Here is a 26,656-nt window from a genome sequence, read left to right as displayed (position 1 = left end):
AGAGTTCACCAGTGGTACCTTCAGAACAGTTTGAGCATCACTACAGAAAGGATAATGCAAAATGTCGGCGATGGTAAAGAGGTAGACGATGCCAGGGAAGGGCAGGGAGCCCAGCCAGCAAGCTCTTGGGTGCAGCGAGGGACCAGCTGATTCCCCAGAGCTTGTCCATATGTGACCCGTGGTAGCCGATCACATATTTGTTAAGTGACTAAATAAGCCCCATATGACTCTTTCCCATCTTTAATCCTTTATCCCAGTTTATCCACCCACACAGCCCCCTCTGTGTTCTCCAGTTGCTCCACCTGCTCTGTTCAGTCTATTCACCAGTTTCATTTTCTTCATAGTCCACCTCTGCTGAAGAAACCATAATTGTTCCCAAGTTGTCTACTGCTTCAAACGTAAGGCAATCGACTTGTTTCCAGGTCACCCAAACCTACCTGGGCACCAATAATTCTCCCAAATCCTCCCGTCTAGCCACAGCTGTCATTGTCACGATGCTTTCCAAATTCCACCCCTTTCTGAAGATCTGATTCAAGTTCCACTTGCTCATTATTCCGACTCCTGCATCCCAATGCTTGGTCCTTGTATTCATCATCTAAGCGTATGTTCAGACATGCCTTTATCCAGGAGATATTCTTAAAGACCATTAAGTAAAGAGCCAATTAAAAAATCAATTAAAATTGTGGTCCTTGGTGGTTAGTGGCATATTTCTGCATAAGCTAAAACGGAGGAGGGTAAGAGTGGTCATTGGCAACATCCTTCCCAGAAACCTGTTTGTCCCCCAAGATCAGCCACATGGGTGGCTCTTCCTCTGTGTCCTCACCCTGCGTCATTCATAAAACTCGATTAAAACACCTGCAGTGCAGTGCTGCCATTTATCTCCACTTATCTCTTCTCCTACTTGACCTTGACCTGGAGGGTGGTCGCCCTGCCGTGTACGTCCCTGCACACCCAAGTTTAGGAGATATCTGACATATTGAAGGTACCATATATTTTAGGATAAAAATAAGACATTAGACTCATGCTTTCAGCGCCTTAAGCGAGGGCAGTGGCTAATCAGCTAATGAGTCTTTTTCAGGGACTAAAAATGGTCCAGAGGAGCCGGAATCTGAGAAATTATCTCATGTGCTGGGGCCTCCTGTTCAGAGGAGACTTGAAACTGCAGGTTCTTGCAAACCTGTGTGTGGCTTCAGAGGGCCCCTCGCCTCCTGCCATTTTCCTGTTTTGCTGGGTGTTGGCATTTTTCTGAGGAGCAGATTCGTAGCTGCTCGTAGATTCTCAAAGGAGCTTGTAACCTAAAAGAAGTTAAAAACCACTGTTCTAAACTGTTTAGGCAGCAAAAGTATGTCCCCTGAAGTTATAATTCAGTTTGAGGTGGTTAATCAAACCACTTACAATGGGAGGGATGCGTGAGTCTCGGCATGGAGGTTAGAGAATCTGAGGCAGTTACTCTGGAATGACAAGTCTTTGAGAAGTAAGTCCCCTCAGACTTGGTGGGGGGGGGGGGAGTTGGGGGCATTTCTGTAACTTCTGTCCCTGAAGCTCCTGATGGACAACAGTGTCCCCAAACTATTCTAAGTGGAGCCAGCAATGCCCATGGCCTCCCTCTGCAGCTTTGTCCGCCCCATGGTCCCCCTCCAGCCACGGCGTCAGTCTGACCTCTGCTCGCATCATCATGTTGCCTTCTCTCTGCCTTTGGCTCTCCTGTCTCCCTCTTATAAGGACTCTTATGATTATATTGAGCACATTCAGATAACGCAGGATAATATTTCCATCCCAAGATCCTTAACTTAATCGCATTTGCATATGCCTTTGCCAGGTAGGGTACCATGTTCACAGGTTCCAGAGATTAGGATGTAGGCATGTGAGGGTGGGCCATTATTCAATCCACCATAATTGCCATGTCAGCTTTCATAACCTATAGATATCTTCATTTTAATTACGAGGACGAGCCCACAGGACTTGCTTAATAAAGTCCCCTTCAATTCTGTTCCTTCTCCCACCGTGTCTTCAGTGACGTCATTACCCACGTGTTCCCATGGCTGAAAACCTAGGGTGCCCTGCTCCCTGCTCCTGTACTTCCCACATCCAGTCCGTCTCCAGACACTACTTCAGAAACGCCACCTGCTCCAGACGTCCCTTCATCCCTGGCCTCAAGCCCTCATCACTCAAGCCCAGACACTAAGCATGCTCATTGCTCTCTCTGCCTCCGTCTTCCCTTCACCCTCAACTCATCCTCCACACCACCGCCCAAGCCCTCTTTCTCGAGAACAGCTTTTCCTACCTCGTCCCCCTTCTAAAAACTCTCTGCTGACCTCCCACAGCCTGCAAAGCCCCTCTCAGTCTCACCTCTGGTCCACAACCTCCAAAGGCTGGTCTCTTACCTTCTTCCCACACCCTTTGCATCCCGCCTGCTGTGGGACATGCGGTCGTATGGCGCAAGCCACTCAGAACGCCTCACGACTCACCAAACACACCCTCATCCTGCCCCCGAGACTAATCTTCCTGTCTCAACCCCCTAGAATGCCTTCTCTCACCCTTTGCCTGCAAAATTCATGCTTATTTTATTTACTCCTCACAAATCCAGAGAAGGGAAAATATGGTTAAGTCTTCCTATAAATGGCCAAACAAGACGAGAACATTAACTGGACCCAAGTCAGACATGTAGTCAATGACAGTATGAGGCACCAGGTTGTTGTCTCCTCCATTTTCTAGAGTCCAGTGACCCGCTACACGGTTAGGTGACAATTATTTGATTGTTTGGGCTCTCATTTTTCACTTGAATCCCTTCAGCTTTCCCTTGGTTCCTAAGGAAGCAAAACTAAGATTTTGTAGCAATGCTGCTGCCCCCAGCATCGCCTCCAGCCTGTTGCGCAGTGGGAGGGGTCTTCTACAAATGCAAATCTGACCAAGCCATTCCAGTGTCCGCATCACACTCTGGGCTAAACCCCCTTAATAACTGACTTCCGATCATAAATCTCTGACAAACAGTCTACCTGAGCCTCTCACCCGTCTGTCCAGCCTCGTCTCAGCCCTCACCCCCCTCCCCGTACTTCCCCCTGGCTGGCTTCCTTCCCAGGCTTTGGACCCACCCTGTTCCCTCCTGCCACACAGCTTTGCATAGACTCCTCCTCCTTCGAGAACATTCTTCCCCCTCTTCTTAGCCATACTAGTGGTCTAATTCAAAAGGTGTTTTTTTTTTTCTACAAACCATTAAACACTCCTCTTTTAACACTCTGCATATTATCTGACAAAAGAAATCTTAATATTAAAACATATCAAGAATGTCTGGTTGGGCCGTACCATTTTAAAAAATGAAGAAAATTGGTCCTTATTATCTGGAAACGCCAAGATTGCCCGGCCCCTGGCGTTTCGTGACAGTGGCTTGATTGAATAGCCCGCTCTTTTTTTTTTTTTTAACATTGAATAGCCCACTCTTAACAGAACCATTTCATTTTCTCTGCTCCTTGTTCATCTGCTGTGTCCTGTGTAACACCTCGCCTGGTGCTGAACACTTAGTAAAATTTCCATATATGATTATTATTGGTTGTTTAATTGACTGGTAAATATCACTTACTCATTATGTGTTTTTTTTAAATAGTTTGATAGTTTCTTAAACAGCTAAGTATGCAACACTACACCCCCCAGCAATTGCACTCCTGGGCATTTATCTCAGAGAAATGAAGACTTATGTCCACATAAAAAGCTGTATACAAATGTTGATAGGAGCTTTCTTCACAGTAGCTAGAAACTAGCCTTCAATAGGTGAAATGCTAAACAAGGGTTGGTACATCCTTGCCGTGGAATACTACTCACCAATTTTTTTTTTAAAAAAAAGGTAGGAATGCTCACAGCAGCCTGGATGACTTTCCAGAGAATTATGCTGAGTGAGGAAATCCTGTCCCAAAAGGTTATAAAATGTATGATTCCATTTACACAACATTCTTGAAATGAGAAAATGATAGCAATGGAGAAGAGATTAGCGGTTGCCAGGAGTTAAGAAGAGGGTGGGGCAGCGTGTGGGATGGCTGTGACTATCAAAGGGCGATGTGAGGGACCCTTGTGGTGGTGGAAGTGTTCTGTGTCTCAGCTGGGTCAATGTCAGTGTCCTGGTCGTGATACCACTGTAGTACAGATCTTGTAGATGTCACCGGTGGGGAAGACGGGGTAAAGGGTACCTGGGACCTGTCTGTATTATTTCTTACAAATGCACATGACTACACAATTATCTTAATGAAAAATTTAAAAGGACAGGTTTAATAAAGTGTACATATCACACCAAGATGTTCACAAGCACATAACGATGGGCCCACAAAATGTCTTCTTTCCTCTCTTTCTGGTGGTTTGTTGGTGATCCGTTAGCACTATGGATTTTTTTCCCTTGTCTTTAAGACATACATGATATTGATCACTTTCAAGCTATTTTTGCCATGACTGAGGTTTATTATTTTAGAGTCTTCATTATTTGTACCCCTCTGTTGCTTTTCATATGTTACCCTGATTTGTTTCTGTCCTGACCAAGATACCATTTATAGAACTGTTGGTTTGTGTTTTAGTCTCTGGTGGTACCAAAGCATAAGAATGTCCTTCTCATCTTCATAGGCAAGAGAAAAGTAGCCCTTCTGCCATCCGCCACTTTAAATCTTGTCTCGTCCTCAAGCTTCCAGGAGCTCAGTGTCAGTATTGTGCTGGAACAGGTTGTCATTGTTTGGAAACCTTTGACTGGCTGTGGTTCAGATTTTTCTTCTGACCTTCTCATTGCTTTACCATTTCTCTGCCAGAGTTTAATACATTCTTCTGATATCTCCCTTCCCAGATTTCCACTCATTTTTCTATTATCTGTGCCTAATGTAGTTTATTTTGGTTTTGACTTTTTTCATTCCAATTATTGGAGTGATGGTAAATGTCTCTATTGTGATACACATCTTTGCTCGGAGAGTCCATGACAGCTGATGGAGTTTTGAGTGAGAACAGAGCAAGACCAGTACTGTATTTTTATTCATTTTCATACTTTAATGTTAAATTTCTTTTTGCTTTCTCTTTCAGTGACTAGAGAAAAAATCCAGGAATATATCACCAACCAGGTATTTCCTCACTTCTCATAAACTGTAATATAGAATTTTACTTTAAATGTTAATAATCAAGCATTTGTAAATATTTTAAAAAGAGCATTGCTAGGTATTGGATATGAGCGACGTATGGTTATTGTTTCTGAGAACAAATAAATGGGTCGTATGTGGATGATCATGCACTTTCCTTGTCCCTCCCACCTCACTCCTTCCCTCCACACGCACCTCCCCAAGGCGGGGAGGCAGTTCTAACACATAAGTGTCTCTGGGCAAATGGTGACCTCTGCATGGATACTCTCATGGCAGCAAATAGATACTTTTATGTACGTCTCCCTTAACTAAGGTAATGCTCCTCCGTGATTTTCTGAAGTTCTAATTCACCCAGTCACTCCATCCCAAACAGTTAAGAACTAAACTCCCAGTGATGGAAACACGCAAGTTGATTTTCCATTCCAGCCTTTGATTTCTGTGTATACTGAACCAGTGTCTTCCTGCCTGCTTCCCTTTTTACTGATTTTTCTTCTTTTATATTTACCAGTAGATGGAGGCATTCCGCACAACTGTTTGAGGGGTTTGACGGACGCAGCCACACATACAAACCAAGTGCAGCCTGTCTTGCCCCGCCCCACCCTCCTCCCACAGGCCAGTCTGGCCGCTGCTTCTCTGAAGGCTGCCCCTTCCACTAGACTTGGAATGTAGATGTGGGCCTCGGGCAGAGACACAAAAATCTCCGTGTCTTTTTCTGTTGTTCTCCTATGGCGTCAATTATAACTCACGCTCGCCAAGGAGAAGCATGGTACATCTGCATTTATACCAGTCAAGGCTACGTGTTTCAGAGCCTTCTGATGCCCTTCAAAATAAATTCCAATTCCAGTCTCCATTGTCATTCCAACCAAATTAAGCTCTAGCTTTACCTAATCTGTGCCAGATGCCCTGTAATTCATCAAACTGTAAAAATTATTCATTCATTTGGCTAAAATACTAGACTGCAGATGCAGTAGGGAAAATGTAATGCTTACCGGGTACCATTTTGCTTTTGAATATAATTGTAAACATTGACTCTTCCTAGCAGCCATGTTAATACTTCAGAATGGTGTCACTGTGCAATGCTAAAGTCAGTGAGCCATTTCAAAGAGTTTATTTGCCTTTTGTGCTTTGTATCTTTGACATTGTATTTTCAGCTCTCTGTACATACTCAGGTGGTCTGGTAAGGCTGAGCAACAGATAACCAGTAAAGTTAATCCTACCATTTTTATTTATTTAAAGTCACATAGGGAGTCCTTTTTGCTTATAAAGAGGCCTTTTTTCTTTATTAACTTAACAAGGTAAAGCAGTTAGTTGGTCAAAAAATATATTAAGACCATTTCTTTGGGGCTAATTTTCATTCCTGTACTTTCCTTCTTTTTACCCTTGGCCAAACTAGTAAGAGTATGTAGACACCAAAGTAGAACACCAAATATTTACTCATAATCTTAAACATTGATTTGGTGCCAGATGAAATCATAATGGTTTCCAGTCCCAGTCAGAGAGTGAAATTCTTTGGACTTGACTTTAAGAGGTAAGGGTCTTAAGTATATTCATTACACAGTCATTCTCAAAACAGATAATTGTGCTGTTGTTCAGTCAGTGTCTGCCAGCTGGTGTTTCTAATTCTGCAGTGGAATGTCTATCCTTTCTTCTTCCAAGTAGGGAGGTGCCCCTGACTCTCAAGAAGGCACCAGGAATACAATTCTAAGAGGCATCTTACACCTCTAATTTATCCAAAGTCTGGCAAAGAGCCAAGAAGTGAAGCCACTTCCTTATTAATTTTTTTTAATTGAGATATAATTGACATATAACATACATTAGTTTCAGGTGGACAACATAATGATTCCATATTTATATACGCTGTGAAATGATCTCTGTAGTAAGCCTAATTACCATCTGTCACCATCCAAAGTTAACAAAACGTTTTTTTTCCGGTGATGGCTTTAAGATTTACTCTCTTAGCAACTCCCACGTGCACAGCAGTATTGACTGTGGTCACCGTGCTGTACATTGCGTCCATGACTGACTGGCTTTACAACTGCAAGTCCGTACCTCTTGCCTCCACACTCCCCTCCTTTAAAACACTCTGCCACCCAAAGGATTTGGCTTTTGAAAAACGTTTCTATGTATTCACCTTAGATGATCAATGCAGGGTTCTTTATCAGAAAGGAATGTACAATGGAGCGCTGCTGAGCGTCCATCTTGCTCCTAAATCCTTCCCACTAGGCACTATAGATTGTGTAATTAAATTGAAATCGAAAAGCAAGTCTTCTTTATTTTTCCTTTTTTTTTTTTTTTTTTTATGCCATTGGGCAAGCTACGAGCTGCAGACCAGCGTGAGGAATCAGGGCTGGAGTGGAGGGAAGTTTCTAGCCTACCAGCCGATATGCTGCGTTTTTAGCCCGGGGCTCTTTTACCACACCTGAGCTCTGAGAACAAACAACTATTTGAGTTCTCTGGAGGGAACCTTGGATTCTTTGCCTGTGTAATTCACTGGGGAAATCAGGATGCTTTTTTAAAGTAACTTGTTCACGCAGCTTGTTTACGAGAAGAGGACAGAAATGAGCAGTGAATCACTTGGCAGCTTATGTCCCAGAATGAGATGAATGCGTGACCCATTTTTTTTTCAGCTGTCTCTTTGGCAGTTCAACACTGCAACAATTTCCTCTCTGAAAAATGTTCCTCGTAGAGATGAAAATCTCCTCCAGGTTTTTCTGAATCATTTTGACTATGGTAGATGAAAGATAATACCTTAAGATCCTTCCCAACATACCTTCAAAACCAAAGTAGACTATGGTCAGTATGAGAATGGGAAAACTGAATATAAACGCTCTTCCCTTAAATCGTGGAAACTGCCTTCTTCTGTAGGGCCTAGGCAATTGAAATCCGTAGTAAATTGATACCTTCTGTTTATGCCTTTTTGGATAATAGATCATTGAAACCCAGAATGAATTCATACTTTGTGTTTATACAACTTGGTGACAAAGAGGGACACTGAATACGGGACTCCGTTTCTCGTGGGTTGGATGTGCGTGTTGTGGGGAACATTTTCCCAGTTCAGGCGCTGCCTGTGAGGCGGGTTTGCCTTCGCTGATCGCCCAGCCCAGAGAGCCAATGCCATCGGCTGCTCTCACAGCTGTGTATTCGTTTCCTGGGAGTGCTCTGTAAAAACAATCACAAACTGGGTGCTTTGAAAAACACAAACGTATTGTCTCTCGCTTCTGAAGGCTAGAAGTTCAAAATCAAAGGTATCGCCACAGGGCCGGGCTCTCCCTGGAACCTGCAGGGGAGGAGGCTTCACTGCTTCCCTCCTGGCTTCTGACGGCTGCAGGCAACCCCGGGGGTCCTCGGCTTTTAGCTCCATCTCTTCCGTCACTGCCTCGGTCGGCACATGGCTGTGCTCCCTCTGTGTCTTTTCTCTTCTTATGAGGACATCAGCCATGACGTCATCTTGATTACATCTGCAGAGGCTGTGTTCCCAAACAAGGTCACATTCACAGGTACCAGGAGTTAGGACTGTGACATACTAGTTTGGGGGCAGTTCACCTCCTAACAAGCTGGAAACCTGAGAGTCAGCCTCTGCTCCTTCTGCCGCGAACACCTGCACTTCTGATGGGATCTCCGGTAGCCCCAGATCTCCGGCCACCCAGCTTCTCCCCCGACGCCCAGCCCTTGGGCCCTGCTTCCCCGGGCCCTCATCTCACCTGCTCGGCCCTCCTGCTCTGCCGCCATTCCATTCATCATTCTGTTCCACTGCACTTGCCAAAATTCCAGTGACCTGGCATCTCTCCTCTGCCGAAAAACAATAATTAAACAGAAATGCCTCCCTGATTTTACCTTGCCTCTGCACTGTAGTCACCAGTGGAACGCTGTTAGCACAGGAATTGAGACCCCACCCACACCTCCCCCGCCAAGAAATTCTGGGTCAGTGGTTGGATTCAGACATGGCATAACTGTGTAAACCAGGCCAAGAGAGTTCATATGCTTTGGAAGAACCCAAACATCACAAGCACAGAAATAGCAACACTTTTTTTGTTTTGTTTTGTTTTTGCTATTCATCTTCATGTGTAAAGTCTGATAACCAGTTGAGCACACACAAAATGTTGGAGAGGAACAGAGCAGCTGGATTGGGCCCCCTGGTCGAGTGGGGTGGGATTGGGCTGGGTGATCAAAGATCAGCCTGTGCCCTTTGAAACCAGAGAGAAAAAGAAACTGCTTTAGTTTCAAGGTAGCCCCCCAAACCCCAAAGTGGAAGGATGTGCAGGAGATGGCGTTCCTCTGGGTAACGGTACTCCTGCCCTCCCCCCTGCTTGGGACATGGGTGCCGTGGGCAGGTGATGTTCTGCGTGGTACTTAGAACTGCCTGGCAATCCTGAGTCAGAAAAATGAGGCATGAAGTAAGAGAACCTTACAGGTTTCCTGAAACCTGATGAGCTTTACTGGGTCATCCCCGTCCTCAGTGGAGGCAGGTCAGCCATTGCCTGGGGTCCCTGGCTGAGGCCAGTATCCATCCTACTCTCCTCCTGGTGGCCCCCAGTGGCAGGGTGGCCGTCAAGGAGAAGGGGCTTCTTTAGCCTCTAGGCCCAGAGCAGTCCTTTGGGACAGGCTGCAGACCCTGGGTGAAAACAACGACCAGGTCTTGAGTATCACTTACTTTAAATTCTTAAATATTTAGACCTACAGTACGTGGGCCTCCATTCATATCCTTCTGTAGGCTCCGTATATGCTGACGATGATCCTGATCAGACATTTACAACTTAAAAACTCAGTACGTTAGCAGATACAAGCTAGTATATACAGAATAGGCAAACAACAAGGTCCTACTGTATCGCACGGGGAACTATATTTAATAGCTTGTAATAACCTATAAATGAAAAAGAATATATATGTATATGTATAACTGAATCACTGTGCTGTACACCAGAAACTAACACAACATTGTAAATCAGCGATAAGAAATCTCAAAATGTGATTCCAATAAGAAGAAAAAAAAATCTCAAAATGTGATTCCAATAAGAAGAAAAGATTGAACGCACTCACCTGTTGTCCACAGAATCCTAACCTTTGGCTACAAAACCCAAGGCCCTGTGACCTCCTCTGGTGAGCGTGCACCCTGCCTCCCTAGACTTATTTCCCATTGCACCGCTTTCTGTAAGACTGTTGTGTCCTATTTAAAACTGTCATGCCGACATACTCACCTGTTTCTCTGCATGTACAAAATTTACTCATATTCCCGAGCCCAACGCACTGTCACCTCTTCCAAGACACTTTCGTCATCACAGAGCTGAGAGTATTCCTTGCATGCAACATCCAGCCAGTTGCTGGTAGAATGCAAATCCGTTAACTCACTGAACTATTATCTCAAAAGGCAGAGGGATGGATTGTGGGGATGCGGGCAGTCTCCTTCCGGTACCCTGGACCGTTCAAACCTGGTGTGCCGTTGATTCTTATCAAGCAGGAACCAGATGTTGTCCTTTGCCCTTCCAAGTAAGGAACTGAAACCAAAAACAGACAAGCTAAGGCTGCATGTGGTCTCTATGAAGAATGGTCACGCAGTCGGGGAATGAAAGAATCGGAGGGCAAGGAGACCCACATCTTCATTTCACCTTTATGTCCACATTTCATAACTGCCTACAGAACATCGAACTGTTTGCTTGGGTCAAGACTTAGGCATCTGATTTTTTTTTTCTCGAATGTAAGCGTTGGCGATGCCATTCACTGCTGCCTTTTCAGCATAGCGTGAACTTTACAACTTCTAAATTTAAAGTGGGATTGCATTACCTTGCACTATTCTTATCAAAGTGGCCAGGCACTCAAGGAGACAACTTTGACCTAAAGAGAGTTTCTCTTGACAGGTTCAGCACTCAAGGAGCTAGTAAAGATTCCCATCTCCTCATTCTCTTTTTGCTTTTTAAAGACAAAGTATTGTATAAATTGTGCAGAAGGGGACAAAAGAGCAAGGTAGAGTTTGAATATGCTTAAAAATATTTGGTTTCCTTATGAAGCTAAAACATTGTTTATTGTGTATGTGGGACTATTATGCCTTTTTTGGAAGGATAGTGATTTACAATGTTGTGTTAATTTCTGGTATACAGCATAGTGATTGATTTATGCACATATATACTCTTCTTCCAATTATTTTTCGTTATTGACCATTACAAGCTATTGAATATAGTTCCCTGTGCTCTGCAGTAGGACCTTTTTTGTCCCTCCGTTCTCTTTGAAGATTACCTTCTAAAACTGGAAGTTGTGCTTTTAAAAAAACTGTCCAACTTAGGAGTCTTTTTGAAAAGTACTTGGAAGCAAGACTGAAAGTGGCGGCACCAACGGTGGTCCACAAAGAAGAACTTATAAAAGATGATCTTTATTAAAGGCTAGAAGACTTCATATCTAGGAGATACTCAGGTGTTAATGTCAAAGGGCAGGCCCTCGCCTCTTTAATCAGAAGCCAGAAAAGTTAAAATACTGTATAAGGATGTCTATGGAAAAAGACAAGAGCCTTTGGAAATATATTGTCAAGAGGGAGGAGAAAATAGTCCTTGAGTGTTTTAAAAGCATGAACACCAAGCAGGAAATAATGGCTGGAATAAGGAAAATTGTTTATTAGCAAATCTGCAAGAACTACTAGCAATCACATATGCAGATAATTCTGACTCAGAATGCTTCTGAATAACTGTGACCAAGAGTTGTGTTTTCGTCGTATTTCTTGGTCACAACAAGCCTAGGAGGGCACCTATTTTAATCTCCTTTCTATACAGGCGGAAACTCACATTTGAAAGATTTAGTAATTTTTCAGGTCCTGCCGTGTGGAGCATGAAATTAATAATAATAATGGTTAGCATTATTATTAAGTGTTTTTTAAATTTTTTATTGAAGTATATTTACAGTGTTGTGTTAATTTCTGGTGTGCAGCATTGTCATTCAGTTACATATGTATTCCTCTTTATATTCTTTTCCATTATAGGCTATTACAAGATATTGACTATAGTTCCCAGTGCTGTACAGTAGGACCTTGTTGTGTATCCAGTTTCATGAAGACTCTCCCTATAGTTCCAGTTGCACTTCTGTCAAAGTTGAGCAGGCATTCTGTGAGAACTGTTCCACATGTAGATGTATTTTTGGTGACTTCGTGGGAGAGGGTGAGCTCTGTGTCCTATTCTGCCATCTTGAAGAATCTCCATTAAGCATTTAATGAACTTGATGTGTGCAGGCATTATGCTAAATCTTGCATAAAATTATCTCCTTTCAACCTCACAGCAGTAACCTTGGGAGGTAGGTACAGATCAAGGGAGTCAAGGAGAGGGTAGCTAAGTAGCTTGCCCAAGAATGGAAGCAAGCAGTCCAACTCTACCGTAAGATCAGCCACTCTTCTCTGTGGCTTTAAATACCTTTATTTAAAGGCACACAGATGATGAGTGACAGAGCTGGAACCTGAATCTAGGTGGATCTCATTCTGAAATCCTTTCTCCTTGCTGTTGTGCTGTACTACACAAGTTCTGAACATTCTTCCATTAATTAAATGCTCCCACTTAGGACCACCCTAACCAGTACTCTAATTTTGACACCAGCACCAAAGCAGTTGGTTAGGAGACTGACTCTAGAATACAGGTATTTATGATGTGGTAGATCTTTTTATTTATTTTTTTCAAAACGTAGTAACTATCAAAATGAGCAGGTACTCACTCTGGGGTTCCTGATGAGCATTAAATTACTTTTTTAATTAAGTAAGTGAAAAATCAAATGAATCTGGTCTCAGAGAAAAACTATTTGTCACCTGAAAAGAAACTTAAAAAAAAAAAACAGTATACATTGGGGTAATCTGTTGCCTACTGGCAGTTTTTCTTAAGAGAGCCCAGACCGAACTACCACGGGCACAAAACAAGTGTTGAAGTAGAAACCTGTACTGTCACCAGCTAAAACATCTTCTCTTCTTCTCTTTTCCAGAAAAGTACCTTACTTCTAAAAACCCTTTTGTAAGTTCTTCACTATTAATAATATGTCACTATATATTTACTCATTTGAGAGAATATGGGATTCTGAAACTACTAAAAATGTAACATCTATTTAAAAAAATTAAAAACAGTGAATTTACCATCTAGTGTAACTGAATGACACCACCTAAGACGCTGTCACCCAACAGGCCAGGAAAATTTATTCCACAAGTGTTTTCTAGTCAGTCTGTTTCTCATCTTTTTCATCCCCTCGACTGAGTTTTCTAATGCATCCCTCCCTACTTGTTAGCGTCTGTACCTGAAGGTGAGCCTCACTGGGTAACTGCAGGCTTTCAGCTCAGCAGGTTTTATGAGCAAAATGGTCAGCACCATCCTCGGGGATTTTTTTCCCTCAACACATAGAAACTAACCCCAGCGGCCAAGTTCTACGAGTCAGGAGCGTGGTTAGTGGGGACCCTTCAACATTCAGTAACTCAGACGTCACCTCCCCATAGAAAGTCTTCCATTTCTTGGGTTAAAGCTATGATCAGAACGGGCCAAAGAGCCCATTTGTCTTCATGTTTGAATATACATTTCTAATGGAGTATCTTTTAATCTACCTTTAAGCTGTTTGCCCATCTTATTCTTTCTTCTCGTGATAAGGAACTGAATGAAGGACTCAAGAGCAAGCTTGGTGTTTTCTGGGGGTGTGGGAAAGAAGCCCTTGAGCAGTCATCATTCTGAATAAAAGTTGCTTGTGGACATAAAAAATGTGTTTTAAGAAGTAATGATCAAGGATCAGAAATACATTTATAGTGTATGCAGATCGCTGCTTAAGGTTGAGCTCTGTTCCCCATAACGATGCTAAAATGCCTATTTCCTTTCTATGTGCAAACTGAAACAATTTTTTAAACAAAAACTTCATCATTTTGAATTTCACTGTTTCCAACATTTGGCCGCAATAAATATTTCTAAAAGCCCAAAATGAAAAAAAAAAAATAAATAACAACTAGTAGTCATTCATACAAGGCCGATGCTGCGGACTCCATGCTAAATACACGGTTTTGGCCCCTCGGGGCAGATCCCTCAGGTATCCCTGACACTGTGTGTAGACCTTCGTGTGCATCTGCATTTGGCTGAGGAAGTGGTCCTCACCCGAATCTCAAGAGTGAAAGAAGGTGTCCTAGAGAGTTTTTCTACCTCCCCAGAGAGAGCATGATCCAACCTATATCTCTTTGATAGTGCGTAAATTAAAACCAATTTTACTGAAACTTTATTTTGTAAAGTAGCGCTTATCAGAGAACAAATTTCTGGGAAGGAAAAGATACACAGACAAGTAGTGAAAATTCAAAAGTACCAGTAAGGATTCCAGTGAGAGCTACCTTGCTTTGTTATCTTTAATGTGGAATTATCCACAGAAGTCTTATGTTATATTCTGTGGTTGATCCTCAAACAAGGATGGAATAAACAAGATTCTTCGCTGTTTCATCACTGGTGTATGCCTTGCTCAAAATGTATTAAAAGGAAATATTTCCATCACACTATTTATTACTGGATAATTCAATTAGGGCAGTGTTCTGTGGATGGGGAATAATGTAATTTACTATGTTGAGTAATTAGCCAATCAGATTTCTCTCATTTTCTAAGGCAATGGATTGACTTAAATGTGACCATAAACAAAATAGATTTTATTAGGCATAATCTGCTTTGTAAAGAAATGAAATTAATTCTTCGCCTGACCTAAAGCTTCGAAAACGTAAGACCAAAATTGAACACATGCTTCCAATTTTGGTTCTGTTACTGAGATGACACTTAGTATAAAAGTTACCATTTAACTTCCCCTCAAGTATTTCATCCTTGAGACTAAATGACTCTTAGAAATATGTTCATCAACAGATGGGAGCCACTTATGGCCTCATAAACTCCGAAGCAAGTGAAATTTTCCCAGCAAAATAGAAAGATTACAAGGAAGCTTCATCTGCTTATCCCCAAGATGATGAATGCCTTGCATATTGGTTCAATGACGCCATGAATACTGACAGATAATCACCTCTCATACAAGAGAAATCCTGAAGAAACGAATGCGAGTGATGCATGGTTTTCATCAATCAGTCAGCAGTTTCCACACCATACCCTGTGTTTAGAGCTGTAGTAAGTATGACGGAGGATATGGGGGAAAAGGTCAATACAGAGCCTCTTCTAAAGGGATTTTCTATCTTGAAAAAGAGGACGAATCCACCTTAAAGGCTGCGCAGAACCCCAGAGAGGGTGTGATTACTCGCTTGCTTATTAACCACACAGTGTAGATAGTGTGGAGTTTGGAAAAGTCAACAGTCCATGAAACGTAGCCAGGGAAGGGTCAAGGAGGACTTGGAAACCAAAGTTACTGAGATTTGATTTGGCAGGAAGTATATGGGATAGCACTGAAAATTTTGGAGTAGAGAAATCCCTTCAGGACCATTAGCATGGACTCTTAAAACCCTGCCCTGTATTTTCCTTTTTGTTCCATCTCCACCGAGCCCAGCCACCAGCTTCTCGCCCTATTCTATTCTCCACTGGGCCAGCGCAGTGAGCTTTTTAAAGCATCCATCACATCCTGCTATCCCCTTGTCAAAAACTTCCAGTGGTTCATCTTACACCTTGGGTGAAATCCTAAATCCTTCCCATGACCTAAACCCTAAATTCTCCATGACCTGATGTTCCCACAGGAGACGATCCTGCCCTCCTCTTTGGTTTCATCCTGTGTCCCTGGGCTCCTCTCTCTTGTAAACAGCCACACTGGGCTGCCCACTGTCCCTCCTCCTGGCCAGGCTCCTTCCCATTCAAGGGCCCTCTGCCCTCACTGCCCCTGCCTGAAACGCTCCGCCCCTAGATCTTGGGTTTCTTCTCGTCTCTCAGATCTCAGCTCAAGTAGCTTCTCCACAAATAGCTCTTCCCTAGACAGCTGGTTCTCCTGGTCTCCCCGCCTTCCACCTGCCCCCCATGTTCCATCACATCACGCTGTTTTGGTGTTGGCGTCACACGTGTCACCATCAAAACTTTTGTTTGTTTATCTGTTCGTGATCTGCCTTCACCCACAAGAACCTAAGTACCAGGAGGACTGACCCTCATCAGAGTGGTTTGCCCCTCTGGCCCAACACCACTCAACACTGCACATATTAGACGCTCAAATCCTCCTCGAATGAATGCATTGCTTAATTTATTCCGCTAGCAGCCATGACAATAGTGTGGGCACAAAAAAATGTGTCTAAGTGATACATTGATAGTGGGAATGAATAGAAAAAAATGAATAGCACTTGGTGTCTAAATACGGGCTGTGAATGAACAAAGTCTGAGAAGTTTTAACGCAAGGGCTCAGGGGGCTGCGGGGAGGTAATATACTCTCGCAGAAATATGAAAGTTGTGGTGACAAGCCACATTTAATGAATAGATATGACAGGGATTGTGTATTTATTCCACTTATTTTTCACCAGTCCATAAATTCGGCATCATTATCTCTCTTTTACACATGAGAGCTTGAGGCAACTCTCCCGGGTGGATTAGTTAGGTCCCCTGTCCCAGGGTGATTTGTGTGATTTGTGTAGTGAGGCTGTGTAACCTAACTCACGCTGTTGTGTAAGTGAGGTTGATCTGGTAGAAAGTACAGATTTAAAGTGAATTGACAGTTGCAAGTAAAGCATGAATAAGGGTAAAAACTTACTAAGTCTGGTCTCCCTCCCATGCCACAAGCTGTTGGGCTGAAGTAGGTGTGAAATTTGTGTCTCACAACCTACCTTGGCCCTCAGGAGATCTTCTGCACACTGGTCTGGGCACTTGTAGACCTCCACGATTGTAACCATGCAGGGCTGGGGGCTGCAAATACCTTGAAGAAGACACGGTACAGAAAAGTGACCGGATGGAGGTAGGAGATGCGATGAGTAGAGCAGAAGGATGCCAGTAACCTGGGAGACAGCCACCTGGAGGGCGATAGAACCCCTGAGAAATTAACCAAAATGCAATACATGAAACTTGTTGGTTTCCATCTTTTGGGCCAACCATCTGATAAGTTACTAACCTAAAATATAGAAACTGGATTCTGCTGAAAACGAGTTCTATACTGGGACCCAGAGGACACACAGTCCTGCTGATGAGTCCAGGCAGGTGGAAGGTGCTGTGACCCAACTCTCAGGCATCCTCTTACTCGTGGCAGGAAATAGGCATTTTTTACCCTCAATGTATGAATCTCCATGGAGATGGCATCATAGAGCTAGTGTCTCGGTGATAAAAAGCCGTGGGGACCCGGTTCCCTGGTCACTGGGAGTTTATCAGAGACTGAAAGAGAACTTCGACTCTCCTCCTGTCACCCCTGATCCAGGCACACGGCTCAGAAGTGCCCACATCTTAGGTGTCGTCCTGGATTTGCAGTCCCTGAAATGCCAAGATGTAAGTTTTCTTGAAAAGGTTATCAAGGATGAAGTAAAGACACCACCGCTCCATAACCACCAAGTCTGGCTATATGTTTCCAGTAGGAATGGAGAGGCAGGAGTGGAAATAAAGATGCCATGACGATAAGGAGCTTTGTTCTGACATCAAAGCTGAGCGGATGACTACGTCTCTGTGGGATTTATTCAGCATAACAAGAGACCTGGAGTCTAGGAGCACTAGTTTACATCGTGGTTTTCTAGAAGCAAGAACCCAGTATGCCCTCAGCCACGCTAATCATTTGGGATCATCCAGCAGAGCATCAGTTCTTGGTACCCAACCTATGTAATTCAAATTGGAGAAGTAAGCAATCATAGGTTTGGCGTGTCCCCTGTCCGCTCTAGCTCCAGTTGGCTCAGACAAACCTGGCCACCTTAAGGTGGCTCAGTACAAAGGAGAGTATTCACTTGGATCTAGCAGCAAGGAAAACACTCTTCTAATCCCAGATGTGATGGCGCTGAGAGCCCTGTGGGGTAAACGTGTGTTATGCAGTGAGAAACACAAGGGTTGGAGCCAGGCAAGCCTGGATTTTAATCCCAGCTCTCGGAGTCGCCAACTGTAAGACACTGGGTTAAGTTTAATGGAAACTTGATCATAACCATGTGACAGAGCTGGGATGAGGATGAACTTAATTGAGCAGCACACGCAAATCGTCCATCAAGACCCATCCCAAACCCACTGTCATCACTCACCCTCTCCATACGTCTTGGTCCAACAGCCGTGCTTTACCTGAAGGAGGCTGGAGCCCTGGCAGGGGCCAAGAAGAGCCTGCCCGCTCCGGTGGTGTAAACACTCCAGAGGGGGCATGCCCTGGTCCTGGCGTCTCAGTCGATGGGCCGTGAGTCACACGTGAGGCGAGGGTCTTCCCAGCGGTCTGAGAGCCAGTCCAGCAGTGCCAGTCTTTTCTTTGGCTGTCGTAGGTGGATGGCACACAGATCCATCCACCTGCATCTTGTTACAGGATTGGCTCCAGTCTAGTCACTAGTGGCTACAGTTATGGGGGCCCTAAGAAGAGCCCCGGTATGGAGCCGACACTTCCTCCTCCTGCTGAGGGTGGTTTTCCCTCGTGTGGGGAGTAGGGGACGCCAATACACTGTGATGCTATTTCTGAGCAAAGTACTTCAAGATGTGTTTGTTCCTTCCGAAAAACAGATTGCGGAATCATAATGAGGAAGGGGGAGACGGGGTGATGATGCAGTGTCTGGAGGATCTTTAGAGAATTAGGCTTGCTTGCTCGCTTGCTCGGTGATAGCTGTTTCTCTATAAACTGATTAGGCAGACTCCTCGCCATCAGTGTCTCAATATGAGAGAGTTGTGGTTGGATGTCAACACCAGCCCTGCCGATGTCACTGCCACTCTCCCAGCTGGCTCAAGTAGCTTTGGACTAGTCGGCAATGAGTGGGGAAGACACAGTTCCCCAGGAAAATGCTGCTTCCGGGGCCGGGAAGGGTTGGGCTGCCCCGCTCCCACCCCTTCTCCATTGGCACAGCTGCACTTACCGAGGCTGGGCTGCAGGGGACAGGTGCCCCACTGTGACCCCCCGCGTCCGGCAGGCGCTCCTGCTGCACCGGCTGCGGGCAGTGAGGTTGCACAGCCCCTGACGGCTCCCGGCCTCAGGCTAAGGGGTGAGGCCCAGGGCCACCCCTGCCTAGCCTGGAGAAGACAGGGAGACCAGAAGGAGTTGGCCGTGGCCATTGATGCTTCTTGGTAGCCACTTCAATGACATCTTGAACCAAATAGTCATCTTCGGGAGAAACAAACTATTTTAGGAACCTCCCCCCCAAAAGCTTCAATATGTATAATTAATGAAATAATATTTGCAAAATAAAAGTGATAAAATGTATCTTAATGCACGAAGAGATAAGACCTGACAAATATCCATTGGATCATGCATTTGCTTTGTTAGTGGTCTTCTGTCTGACCCCCTCTCTGTCCCGCTTTGATGCAAGTTTATGTCTTACATTCTTCCTTCGCATTCTTTCTCAGACTGAAATCCTGAAAAGGAACCCCTCTCGGCATGGCCTCAGGTTTCCCGAGGCACAATCTGATGCCACAGGCCACCATCTCTTCCTAGCGCAGTGCCGGCCCAGGTGACACAGGGCGACATGCAGGAGTGAGTCCCCTGCTCAGACGGAGAGGGTGGAGCCTGGCTTGGGGGAGAGGCAGCCTTGGGGAAAGCTGACTTGTCAATGTTGCAGGCGATGTCGGCCAGAGGGGCGTGTGTGTCCCTCAGAGGTGCTGACACAGACGAACCTGATCTGGGGCTGGCAGACGCTTAACCAAACAAGACAAATGGAATGTGTCCCTGCCCGTGTCACTGCTGCTCTCCCAGGAGGCATTGCTGTTCCCAGGGCTCACGTAGCTCAGGACTAGTGGGCAATGGATGGGGAAGAAACAGGCCCTTGAGTTTCCTAGCCCCCTGGTTCACCCCAGTCAGTCCCCAATTCTGCGGTCACCTCATGGACTCATTCCTCTTGCCTGGAAAATGTCTTGCTTGGGAATCCATGCCCATAACAATACCCCCCTCCCCAAAAAAGGGAACACTTTACATTTAGGCATTCCAGCCCTGGGAAGCTGGTTCCTTCTCCCCTACCCCACTAGGCAAACAAGAGAGAGGATGGACTGTCTACAGCATGGTGTTGGAGTCAGGGCACCCTCCTCCGTTTCCCCTCCAGATATACACACTGCTGTCACTCATCTTCAGAGCAAGGGGAGGAGAGGCTGGCTGACAAATACTCATTTTTAGAAAACTAAACAGAAACCTGGAAATACTAAAGAGCTCTAATTCACAGCCTATATGTCCATCAACAGAGGAGTGGGTAAAGAGGCTGTGGTATGGATGTACAATGGAATACTACTCAGCCATCAAAAAGAATGAAATTTTGCCACCTGCAGCAACACTGATGGACTTGGAGGGCATTATGCTAAGTGAAATAAGTCAGACAGAGAAAGACAAGTACTGTGTAATATCACTTATATGTAAAAACCTAAAAAATGCAACAACAAACTAGTGAATGTAACCAAAAAGAAATAGACTCACAGACAGAACAAATTTGTGGTTGCCAGTAGGGAGAGGAAAGGGGGGAGGGGCAAGATAAGGGTAAGGGAGTGAAAGATACAAACTATTAGGTATAAGACAAGCTACAAGGATTCCTTGTACAACGTGGGGAGTATAGCCAATATTTGATAACAGCTACACATGGAACATAAGCCTTAAAAATTGTGAATCTCTATATTGTATATAACTTCAATGATAGTGTATGTCAACTATACTTCAGTTTTTAAGAGCTATGTTTCAAATCTATTAGCGATCTAAAATTCCAATGAAATATCAAAACCCTAATAGTCATAATCCACCTTCTCTATTCTTTCATGCTATATGTAACTGACGCCGTTTTGCACTCTCATCCACACTGGACGTGTGCAGGAAATCAGCTTGTCCCAGGCCCCTGCTTTGTCACTTGGCAAACAAGATGGAGAAGAATATTCATGAGTGGGGACAAGTTACAGAGACAGGAAACAAGTGACTCTGCACAGGACACACTTTCTCCAGGGAACCCTCGCTGGCCCCCAAGGCAGGGTTAAACGCCCCTCTCTTAGGCAGTCCTAGCATGACTTTCTTCCTGCATCTTAGCACCTGCCGTGAGTATGGTAATGCTTGGTTTTTTCTGCATCTCCTTCCCCTACCCTGACCCTGAGGCTGCCCCTGAAGAGCAGGGACAGAGGCTGGTTTGTAGCCACACTCCCGACATGCAGCCCAGCGCCCAGGACACACTAAGCGATCAGGAAACATTTGTCGGGTGCGTTACTGAAGATGGAAGAGTGGGGCGTGAGGATGGCGGTGATGGGCGGGGCTGTACAGTGTTAGGACTGTATCCCCACACTCTTCCCGCCTGTCCCCAGTGTCCTGCTGGGAATGTGGTCGTGGTCCTCACCCCCCTCCTAACTAAGCGATCAGCCTCTGAAGCCCTTGACCTAAGATTTGAGAGGAGGTGCCATGGCACCGAGGCATCAGGCAGGGACACACTGATTTGTATCCCCAGAAAGACGGGCTTTCAAGCATCCCACCAGCTCCCATCATTACTCTTATTAACGACTAGAAATAACTAGGTCTTCATGGTAATATGAAGAAGTGAAAATGCACTCACATCTAGATTCAAGATAAATCACAAAAGGTACATTATTAAAAGTAATATTATATAAGTAAACTAGAAAAAATGTCAAAACTAAGGAAGAAGGGGGGAAAATCACCATTTATTTACCAATATTATCATCACATTTGTCTGTTAATTGCTCACCAAGGTCCCTGCACAGCAGAGACAGTCTGCAGTGTTGATGACACTCTCAGAAGTGGCATCGTCTGCGCAAATCGGTAGTCAGCATGAAAATCACATAGGCGACTTTTACCATAAGTGCTGTGTTTCAATTTCGTGAAAGCAAGGAATACGTTTTAGCTGAAAGCAAATAAATTGTTCCTGAAGGATGGCCACATCATATCACTTACTATGCACCAGAAACTTTTAAGAGCATTTTGCTTTTATTTACTCATTTGATCCTCAGCATCTTTGAGATGATTGCTGCTAGTGTCCCCACTTTGCAGAAAAAGTGACTGAGTCCAGGCAAGGCAAAGAAGCTGCCCCACAGTCAGGACTCCACCCCAGGCAGGCTGCGCCCTTACCTACCCCAATGCCCTGCCTTCGGAGGCTGCCTGTCCTGTTCAGGAGAAATTGAGAATCCAAACTTGTTCCTATGGTTCAAGAGGGTGTCCAGACCGAGCCCCAAAGCTGCCGGTGATGAACTGTTACGTTCCCACACGTTTGGATTCTCAGTCTCACCAAAGAGCTTCTGGGGGCATCACACCTCTTCCTACCACATCTCTGACGTGGAGGTGCCTGACTTCTCTTGGACAAGGAAGAAGGCAGAGTCCAGCCCCCTTAAGGAGCTCAGACTCGAAGAGGAAACTTTGATGTGTTCCCTGAGCCAGTCACTGACAGTGTCATTTTCAGGCTCCTCGTCCACATCATTCTCCAAGTGGTGGCGACCTCCAGACCCTGCAGCCCTTCTCTGCTCTGCAAGGTGCAACATGGACAGGAAAAGTCTTTGAGCCCAGAAAAGAAAGAAAAAAGCAAAACTGAGCTCATGAATTGGCCCTTTTTCTCCAGCTGTGTGTCTTAAACACGTTGATGTTTTTGAGGCTCCATTTCTTCCTCTGGAAAGCAGAGGGAAAGACTGTCGTGGCAGGAGGCGGCAGTGGGCACGATGGGTCTGGCTCGTGGCGGGCACTCAGCCAACAGCAAGACTGTGTGACGGTCTCTACCTCTGTGTCTAGGAAATGCCTCTTTAAAGGTACTTATGGAAAACTACAGCTTTCTGCCAAAGTTTACAGTTTAGCTGTGGCTGAAAGATTTTCTCCGATGAGAAAATCAAATAACCGTGTATGCAGTAACAAAGGTGGTGTAGACTAAGTGTGGAAGCAAGGAGTGGAATCCCTCGCTGGAGACCTGGGTGGTTTTCCTGGAGAGAGCAGGATTTTATATCAACTTAGGAGATTTGGAAAGTCCCGAGAAAGGGGGGAGGGTGTGGGTGGGAGATGCTGAGAGGCTGACAGATGCAAACAGAGGACCCAGAACACAAAGTGACACGCGGCCCAGTGGTGACAGGCTGCCAATGCCAGCTGAGTCGGGACTTCAGTTTATATGTAGTTGAGCCAGTTCCAGATTTTAAGGGGATGAAAAGTAAAATGTTTTAGGAAGACTAATTTGGCAGGAAGTTTCAGGAAGGCTAATTAGGAGGTTACTAAAGAATATCCAATTAAGAGACAATAAATAAAAAAGAAAAGATTTTTTGAAAGACTTGATGAGATGTGAAGTCACCAGTTTACTTTCTGATTGTTAAAGCGTATCTCAGATTTTGTGAGCAGTAACAGAACCATCCCAGAAATAGATAAGAGTGCAGGAGGAGCCACTTTGGGAAGGAGCAGGATGTGTGGTTTTCTATACATTTGCTTGAGGGACAATCTGAATGAAGCGCCTGAAGGAAAATGGAAATGTAAGCGTTTACTCTTGTTGTTATTGTAAACTGTTTTTATCATGATGATGGTGATGGCGAGTCATTGGTATAACCTCAAATTTAAAACACCAGCAGCGCAAACCCCTCAGTTATGGAAAGCCTTTGCTGCGATTAAAAGGAGGTGGAGGGGAGGGCTGGGAGGCGGGGGATGTCGCCACATCCTGGTAACTGCTCTGTAAGGTGCGTGATGGCGAAATGAGGTGTTGCTGGGAGAAGGCCTCACAGCCAACCAACAAGAAGCCTCAGGGGGTGTCATTACTTAGAATTAAGCCTGTGTCCATACCTTGATTTGGTCAAAGTAGAGGAAACAGATTAGCACTCAGTAAACTAGTAGGAGATTGAAGTCTGATCTATGAGCAATGCACTCTTCCCCGGGCAGTGATCTCCTAGCCAAGCCAGTGATTGGGGAGCAGGGACCTGCAGCAAAGGGAAGTGGACGAAGGTGAAGGGTACTTCTTCTGGTCCGGGTGAGGGCTGAGGTGACACCTGACGTTCGTCTCTGCTTACTGAAATATTCACGTCCACCCTATTTGGTGTCTCCCTCTCCTGGGCAATAAGAGAAATAAGAACTCTTTTTTTTTTTTTTTTTTTTTTCACTTTCTTTTGCCATGCTCCAGTTCGGTGGACCCCAAATGCCATTACTGCGTAGGGAGCTTGTCTCAATTAGTTAGGAGCCCCATCCCCAGAGATCCTTTTTCGGGGTGTCCACAGTGAGGCCTAGGAGTCCAGGTTGCTGGCAAGCCTCCAGGGGTTCCCAGGTGGCATGGAGTGACTGAACCAATCTGCTCTGGCAGGCAGGCAAGGATCCCTGCCCTCCAGCCTTCTTTAGCACGAGCAGCTCTACGTGTGCCTGTTTTATTTGTCTTCCCTCCTGCCAAAGATTTGTTTGAATACAGATTTTCAGCACCTTACCGGGAATCGGTCAGTGATTCATCTTAAGTTAACCTTCACCTTCTGATTAGCACTGTTTTTCTTCAACAAGGTCATAAAACAATTGGTCAGAAGCCCATCATTGAGTTATAATCACATCACCTCCTTCAACAGTCATTTCTTGGTCATATTCTACGTGTCAGGGACCGTGCGAGGTACCGGAGATTCTACAAAGAACAAGAAAGATCAGACCTCTGCAGGCAGATTCTAGTGCAAGAGAGGTAGAAGGGGGGTGGAAACCAACAACGTAGAAGTAAATACATTCATCTCATATTGTGCTAAGTGCTGTGAGAAAAATAAGGATAGCTCAGTGGGAGAACATCTCAGAGGGGAAAGTGATTTAGACAAGGTGGACAGGGACCGCCTCCCCACAGAGGTGACTTTCTGAGAGCCACTAGGCATGCTGGCTGTTACTCAAAAACCTGAATAACATAGTGATGAAAAGTGGTCGGAGAAGTGCAAAACTGGGAGTAACAATGAACTGGAAGGTGAGACGAGGAGGGTCGTGGGGATGATGGAGGTGAGGCAGGCTCCAGCGATGGCAAGGTCTGTGCAACACAGAGAACACTTCTATGAGAGGCGAGGTGGTCAAGGAGCAGTCACAACACATAAGGACAAGAGTGGACACCGAGAGTCTGAGCCAGGAGCTAAAGTCTTCAGTGCATCAAGCAGAAAGATCGGGGGAAAGGCAGATGGCAGCAGGAGGGGAGGGAAAGGGATGCTGAGCAGGACGCCTGTGCGCATGTGCGGCAGGGAGGCAGGCGGTTTTGCTGGGGGCGAGTCCTGGAAGCCGTGATGATGAGGCCCCAGGAAATAGCTCCCTGTCTTCTGGCCTGAGGGTCACGTGGTTGGAAAAAGTGAAGCTTCATCTGTTCGAAAAAGTGCAAGGGAAGCAGAGTCTCCGGGGCCAATCAGGTTTCATCAGAGAAAGTCATGGGAAACAAACATTCCAGAAGTCCATTCCAGAAGATTAAAGGGGAATTTGATGACCGCAAGCGGAAGGTCCAGAGGGCACACAGTGGAAGGCTGTTTTTGTTTTTGTTTTTATTAGCGAGGCAGGGAGATAATCAATAGGGTCATATGTAGAAACACAAATTACAGCCTGGGTAATAATGGACAACCGGGGAAACGAGATTCACTAGGTCACTGGGATGAAGTGCTGTTGCGGCAACTACTAGGACTAGACAATGATAATCGCAAGCGTTTTGTTCTAGCTGTAGTTGTTGAAGAAACAGCAGCAGAAATACGGCGGCAGTTTGACTTCAGGACTATGCTAAGCACTTCCCGCGCATTCTAGCAGTAACCCCGTGATCTGTCAAACCTCAAGTCAAATTTCATATGACACGTGAAAACCTTCTGGGCGACAAGTTGTTGATCAGAGTAAAGAGGGATTCGAGGCTTCAGAGTCCTCCTGGCAGTCTCTGAGAAGACAGCAGACCAATGGTTTTAGAGTTGAAACCCTGAAGAGTTGGCTCAGTGGAGTGAAGGATGTAGGCAGCTGTTTGGTGGGGCTGTGCCAGTTGGGCCATAGTGATCAGGGATTACACAGTGTTCTTCCACTAGGAAGAAGCACTTCTCCTTAAAACTCACCTGGTGGGAGGACCGTGATGCCTGGAGGTGCCTCCCACACACAGTGCTCTTTTGCTCAATTTGCCAGAAAATTCCTAATCATCCTTGAAGACTTAATTCAGTTCATACATGCATTCCTTCATGTAACAAATATTTGAGAGCAATTGCTATAGACAGTAGAATTGTGGAAAGGATGTAGTCAGATGGAGAGCCGATGATAAATCAGGTGATTCATCCCACTGACAAGAGAACTAAATTCTCATCCTGCATTGGGCAGTTTTATTTAGCAGGACATCAAGGAGACCTTTCTGGACTCCTTAGTCATTCTTCACTTGGGAATGAGGGATGGTCTTGTACGTGAATGAAATTATATGATAGTATGACTATAGTTATGAAACGACTGTGATAAATGAGCTTAGAAAAATAAAACGCTTTCTAAGGGAAACAGATAAATATATTACGCTTTGCAAGTGCTTGGAAACTTGAAGTGGTCATCAGAATTTTAAATTGGCCTTGCTTCAATTTTAAGTTGTAATTTACAACGTGGAACTGTTCTGGACATTACAGAATGCCTCCCCAAAACAACAAAAATTTCAGTCC

General features: G+C 44.9%; 1 protein-coding gene across 8 annotated transcripts in view; it reads left to right on the top strand.

Moving 5' to 3' along the window:
* The window catches only part of CHST9 (carbohydrate sulfotransferase 9), a 191,861-nt gene that overhangs the window by 156,235 nt on the left and 8,970 nt on the right, over positions 1-26,656 (top strand). For 6 of the 8 annotated variants that reach the window (XM_045505911.2, XM_074352192.1, XM_074352191.1 and 3 more), the window contains one exon: positions 5,047-5,084. The exons of the other annotated variants lie outside the window; for them this stretch is intronic. In XM_045505911.2, the coding sequence (XP_045361867.1) occupies positions 5,047-5,084 (38 nt within the window). The remainder of the gene's footprint in view (positions 1-5,046; positions 5,085-26,656) is intronic. 8 annotated transcript variants of the gene reach the window in all.

Source organism: Camelus bactrianus, chromosome 24 (genome assembly GCF_048773025.1).
Source record: "Camelus bactrianus isolate YW-2024 breed Bactrian camel chromosome 24, ASM4877302v1, whole genome shotgun sequence".
Taxonomy (NCBI): domain Eukaryota; kingdom Metazoa; phylum Chordata; class Mammalia; order Artiodactyla; family Camelidae; genus Camelus; species Camelus bactrianus.
This window is presented reverse-complemented; position numbering and strand designations above follow the sequence as displayed.